This window comes from Dipodomys ordii, unplaced genomic scaffold (genome assembly GCF_000151885.1).
Source record: "Dipodomys ordii isolate 6190 unplaced genomic scaffold, Dord_2.0 Scaffold115, whole genome shotgun sequence".
Lineage (NCBI taxonomy): Eukaryota > Metazoa > Chordata > Mammalia > Rodentia > Heteromyidae > Dipodomys > Dipodomys ordii.
The window spans coordinates 381,471-387,884 of record NW_012267331.1 but is presented as its reverse complement, the minus strand read 5'-3'; the positions used below and the strand labels follow the sequence as shown (position 1 = coordinate 387,884).

The 6,414-nt window shown below is 63.7% G+C and overlaps 1 protein-coding gene across 1 annotated transcript in view; it reads right to left on the bottom strand.

Annotated features, from left to right (window-relative positions):
• Window positions 1-6,414, bottom strand: part of Tpo (thyroid peroxidase) — an 89,178-nt gene that overhangs the window by 11,241 nt on the left and 71,523 nt on the right. The window contains exons 12-14 of the mRNA XM_013028868.1: window positions 6,141-6,399; window positions 2,882-3,052; window positions 6-368 (exon numbers count right to left, since the gene is read on the bottom strand). Coding sequence (XP_012884322.1) covers window positions 6-368; window positions 2,882-3,052; window positions 6,141-6,399 — 793 coding nt within the window. The remainder of the gene's footprint in view (window positions 1-5; window positions 369-2,881; window positions 3,053-6,140; window positions 6,400-6,414) is intronic.

The window sequence follows — 6,414 nt, the reverse complement described above, 5'->3', positions numbered from 1 at the left end:
CACACAGAGCCGGGGCAGCACGGAGCCACACAGAGCCGGGGCCAGCACGGAGGCACACAGAGCCGGGGCAGCACGGAGGCACACAGAGCCGGGGCCAGCGGCTTCCGGACGCTCCGCAGGCGGCACCCACCTGTCCCCGTCCCTCAGCGCCTTCATCTGCCTCCCGATGAGGCAAGCAAACAGTGGACCGGTCCTGGCTCCCGGCAGGAAGTCCTCCACCAGGCCGCCCAGCCAGACGTCGATGTTGTCCGGATGTTTGTACAAGTCCACGATCCGGTCCACCAGGCTCCTGTTGGCAATGACCTTGTTCAGGTCGGCTGGCGTCTCCAGTCTCGGCAGGCCGCAGAACTCTCGCCATTCATTGTAGCCTGCGCGCGGGGGGGGGGGGGGGGGGGGGGGGGGGGGGGGGGGGGGGGGGGGGGGAGGGGTGTTTACATCCACCTGCCCACAGGTCCTGCTGCCCACCGCGAGCTGGGTTTACGGGGTCTGCCCTTCCCCGAGGCAGAGGGGCCAGGACAGAGCCCACAGCCCTGCCCTGCAAGCCCGGCACACTGCGCTGCCCAGACAGACTCGGGGCGGTATGAAGAGCACGTCTGAGCTCCAGAGTCGTGGAGCTGAGCGGGGATTGCTCAGCAGACTGTTAGTGAGGACTGAGATTCGGAGGCAGGTCCTTTCCCAGTTCAGTTATGCTCCATAACGACATCAGGAGTGCGCGGTCCTCTCCCCCGCCCCGCCTCCCCCCCTCCCCATCCCTCCACGACCAGCGGTCCTCGAGCTAAGGCTGCCACGTCTAACTCCCAGTGCAGGACAAGAGCACTGCACAGATGCACACGGGGGTCAGGCCACGTCTCCTTGGGCTCTGCGGACAGAGGACTGGGGCAGGCGTGGGTCATGTTTGGGTGCCTGGCTGGTGTGTGAGCAGGGGCCTGGCGAAGACCCGTGGAGTGGGCAGATGCTCAGCAGAGGCGGGGCCGGGCTGGGCTTCCAGTCGCAGGGAACAGGTCCAGGGAAGGCAGGTGAGAGGAAAGAAGAAACACACGGACAGAATGGGGTCGTCGCTACGTAAAATCTTAAGCTCATGTTGAGCGATCAGGGAGGCTGGCTGCCCACCTTCAGGCTCCTCGGGGCAGATGTGTGGGCCTGGGTGGGTGTACGTGATGTGTGTGTGCATATGATACAGACGTGTGTGTTTGATGCAAGTGTGACACAGGGGTGTGTGTGACACAGGTGTGTGCGTGCACCTGATTCAGCTGTTCCTAGCATTGTCACCTCGCAGGGGCCACGGTGGTGCTGTGGTGCCTGTGGCGGTCACGCCCACCCTGGGCGTGCTCTGCCTTTCACACGCGGGGAGCTCTGGCTTGTCTCAGAGGCTGGCAGCGGTGTGGAATGTGGAGAGGGGTGTTCGCGGGGTGCCCTGGGAAACCCAGCATTTGCTGCAGATCTGCCCTGAAGCTCCCCCCACCGGGCCTTCCCTCACTGAGGAGCCCCGAGCCCTGGCAGCGAGCTTCCTCTGCTATCTGCCAGCGGGGAGAGCTAAGCGTGACTGCCGGAGCTGGGCCTGTCCCCACACCTGCCCTCTAGGGGTCCTGGATGGTCACCAAGTGAGTTCTAGTCTAGCCTGGGTTCCACAGCAAGGTCCCGTCAACATGCAAAACAGCAGCCCACCACAGAAAAGACTCACCACTGACAAGACGCACCACAGACAAGAGCCACCACTGACAAGATCCACCACAGACAGACAAGAGCCACCACAGACAGACAAGAGCCACCACTGACAAGATCCACCACAGACAGACAAGAGCCACCACAGACAGACAAGATCCACCACAGACAAGAGCCATCACAGACAAGAGCCATCACAGACAGACAAGAGCCATCACAGACAGACAAGAGCCACCACAGACAAGATCCACCACAGACAGACAAGAGCCACCACAGACAAGAGCCATCACAGACAAGAGCCACCACAGACAGACAAGAGCCACCACAGACAAGATCCACCACAGACAGACAAGAGCCACCACAGACAAGAGCCACCACAGACAGACAAGAGCCATCACAGACAGACAAGAGCCACCACAGACAGACAAGAGCCACCACAGACAGACAGGAGCCACCACAGACAGACAAGAGCCACCACAGACAAGAGCCACCACAGACAGACAGGAGCCACCACAGACAGACAAGAGCCACCACAGACAGACAGGAGCCATCACAGACAGACAAGAGCCACCACAGACAGACAAGAGCCACCACAGACAGACAAGAGCCACCACAGACAGACAAGAGCCACCACAGACAGACAAGAGCCATCACAGACAGACAAGAGCCACCACAGACAGACAAGAGCCACCACAGACAGACAAGAGCCACCACAGACAGACAAGAGCCACCACAGACAGACAAGAGCCACCACAGACACAGACAAGAGCCACCACAGACAGACAAGAGCCACCACAGACAGACAAGAGCCACCACAGACAAGAGCCACCACAGACAGACAGGAGCCACCACAGACAGACAAGAGCCACCACAGACAAGATCCACCACAGACAAGATCCACCACAGACAGACAAGAGCCACCACAGACAAGATCCACCACAGACAGACAAGAGCCACCACAGACAAGATCCACCACAGACAAGATCCACCACAGACAGACAAGAGCCACCACAGACAGACAAGAGCCACCACAGACAGACAAGAGCCACCACAGACAAGAGCCACCACAGACACGAGCCACCACAGACGAGAGCCACCGCTGTTAGGGGCAGAAGCTGGTGACAGATGAGTGGGCAGCTTCACTTGAACCCTGTCTCTCAAAGAGCCGTGGCCGTGGCCCTCACCCTCCTTCAGTCCACCGTCTAGGGGGTGCACACACCGGGCAGGCCGTGGTCACGGCCCCTCTGCAGGTTTAGAGACGCCAGGTCCAAGGCGCCAGGGCTGGACAGCACAAAGAGCTGCTCGGTCAGCACCTCGCTCATCAGCTGGTCCTGCACCTGCAGCTTGGCGGGGCTGGCCAGGAGACCCCTCACGATGGGATCCAGGCCCCCTGCAGGACAGCGGGTGGGAGTCAGGAGCCAGGAGACCCCTCAGGATGGGATCACGGCCCTGAGGGATGGTGGGTGGGAGTCAGGAGCCAGGAGACCCCTCAGGATGGGATCACGGCCCTGAGGGATGGTGGGTGGGAGTCAGGAGTCAGGAGACCCCTCAGGATGGGATCAGGGCCTGAGGGAAGGTGGGTGGGAGTCAGGAGCCAGGAGACCCCTCAGGATGGGATCCAGGCCCCCTGCAGGACAGCGGGTGGAGTCAGGAGTCAGGAGACCCCTCAGGATGGAATCAGGGCCTGAGGGACAGTGGGTGGAGTCAGGAGTCAGGAGACCCCTCAGGATGGGATCCAGGCCCCCTGCAGGACAGCGGGTGGGAGTCAGGAGTCAGGAGACCCCTCAGGATGGGATCCAGGCCCCCTGCAGGACAGTGGGTGGGAGTCAGGAGCCAGGAGACCCCTCAGGATGGGATCCAGGCCCCCTGCAGGACAGCGGGTGGGAGTCAGGAGTCAGGAGACCCCTCAGGATGGGATCCAGGCCCCCTGCAGGACAGAGGGTGGGAGTCAGGAGTCAGGAGACCCCTCAGGATGGGATCACGGCCCTGAGGGATGGTGGGTGGGAGTCAGGAGTCAGGAGACCCCTCAGGATGGGATCACGGCCTGAGGGACAGTGGGTGGGAGTCAGGAGCCAGGAGACCCCTCAGGATGGGATCCAGGCCCCCTGCAGGACAGAGGGTGGGAGTCAGGAGTCAGGAGACCCCTCAGGATGGGATCACGGCCCTGAGGGATGGTGGGTGGGAGTCAGGAGACCCCTCAGGATGGGATCAGGGCCTGAGGGAAGGTGGGTGGGAGTCAGGAGACCCCTCACCATGGGATCAGGGCCTGAGGGATGGTGGGCGAGAGTCAGGAGTCAGGAGACCCCTCACCATGGGATCACGGCCCTGAGGGATGGTGGGTGGGAGTCAGGAGCCAGGAGACCCCCTCACCATGGGATCAGGGCCTGAGGGATGGTGGGCGAGAGTCAGGAGTCAGGAGACCCCTCAGGATGGGATCCAGGCCCCCTGCAGGACAGCAGGTGGGAGTCAGGAGTCAGGAGACCCCTCAGGATGGGATCACGGCCCCCTGCAGGACAGCGGGTGGGAGTCAGGAGTCAGGAGACCCCTCAGGATGGGATCACGGCCCTGAGGGATGGTGGGTGGACTCAGGAGCCAGGAGACCCCTCAGGATGGGATCCAGGCCCCCTGCAGGACAGAGGGTGGGAGTCAGGAGCCAGGAGACCCCTCAGGATGGGATCACGGCCCTGAGGGATGGTGGGTGGAGTCAGGAGCCAGGAGACCCCTCAGGATGGGATCAGGGCCTGAGGGAAGGTGGGCGAGAGTCAGGAGTCAGGAGACCCCTCAGGATGGGATCAGGGCCTGAGGGACAGTGGGTGGAGTCAGGAGTCAGGAGACCCCTCAGGATGGGATCACGGCCCTGAGGGACAGTGGGTGGAGTCAGGAGTCAGGAGACCCCTCAGGATGGGATCACGGCCCTGAGGGACAGTGGGCGAGAGTCAGGCTGCTCTGAGTTCTGGAGCAGGGCCAGGACTTCTGATTCTCACTCTCATTCTTGACAACCTTGGGTGGATTTCCCCCAGTGAGGTGGCCCTGGCTCTCGTGGTGGACCGAGCCTGGGCTGGCCGGGCCGCAGGGGGCCAGGGAGGACTCTCAGAGCCCAAGAGCCCCGAGGGGTCCCCCAGCCTGCAGCTGTCAGCCTTTCTTTTCATAGCAGAAACGTTAAAAGAAAACGTGTGTGTACTCCAACAACCAAGAACACATTGGGTGTCCTGGCAACCACACACTAAGCAGCCGGGACTCGGCTGGAAGCAAGGATTCCGGAACCTTGCTGCCCCTGCCGGGCCTGAGGCTGCCCCACGTCAATCTGAATCCTTCATCTGTGGGGTGCAGTCTGCTAAAGAGCCCCCAAAGCCAAAAACAGCTCCTCTGATGAGTTCACTGCCCTGGGGTGAGGGGTGAAGGGGAGCCGGGCTTTCCCGCTTTTCATGGGGCAGGGAGTCTCAGTCAGTCATGGCTTCCCATCCACTGGGCTGACCCCACTGCAGACAGGGCTGCTCAGAGATTTGGGCACCTTCTAGAAGGGAAGAACATGGGGAGAAGAAGTGGGGCTGAGGGAAATGGGGAGAAGAGAGGGAGAAGGAGGGGGAGAGGGGAGGGAGAGGAAGGGGGAGGGGGAGAGGGCACGAAGGAAGCAGAAACTAGACTCTCTCCAATCTAACCTGGAAGCAGTTATTTTCATTGGAAGGCTGGCCTCCTGAGGCATGCACGGCCAGGGGCCAGGCAGGCAGGGGCCGGGCGGGCAGGGGCCGGGCGGGCAGGGGCCGGGCGGGCAGGGGCCGGGCAGGCAGGGGACACGTGGGGTGAGTGATGGCCCCGTGGCATCCTCCCTAGAGCACCTGGGTATGGGCGACTTCCTGGGGGCTTTGGGTGCCTGAGGCTTCATGTGATGGGGCATGGCTGTCTGTCTGTCTGTCTGTCTCCCTCCCTCCTCTCTCTCTCCCCCCTCGGCCACAGCTCCCTCCCATCTCCTGCAGACTTGCTGGGGATGGGTCTGGTGGCCTTTCCTTCCCAAGCTATGCAGCCAGCCTGGCAGTGAGGCCAGGCCAGGTGGACGGACCCGCGGGGCGGTGGACGGGCCCCGGGGGATGGACGGACCCGGGGGGGGGTGGACGGACCCCGGGGCGGGTGGATGGTGGACAGACTCCCGGGGCGGTGGACGGACCCCGGGGCCGTAGATGGACCCTGGGGCAGTAGATGGACCCCGGGGTGGTGGACGGACCCCGGGGGGTGGATGGACCCCGGGGGGTGGAAGGACCCCGGGGAGGGTGGATGGACCCTGGGGAGGGTGGATGGACCCCGGGAGGTGGACGGTGGACAGATCCTGGGGGGTGGACAGACCCCGAGGGGTGCATGGTGGATGGACCCCGGGGGATGGACGGACCCCGGGGGATGGACCAACTGCGGGGGGTGGACCAACCGCGGGGGGTGGATGGACCCCGGGGAGGGTGGACAGACCCCGGGGGTGGACGGACCCCCACCTTCCCGGATGAGCCGCCAGGGGCTGAAGAAGGCGTCGTGCAGGCCCAGCCCGGGCAGCCCCGCGAGGTCCTGGAAGTCCGGGCCCAGCCTCCGCACCAGCGGCCGCACCGCCGCGTGGCCGAAGCGGAAGGCGGCGGTGGCGAACACGTTGGACACCGTGGGGTTCACGGTGGGGTCGTAGCCCGCGTAGGGGCCCACGTACCGCTGGAAGCCCGCGGGGCCCAGGATGCGCGGAGCGTAGTCCCGCAGCGTGATGAGCTGTGCGGGGGGCGG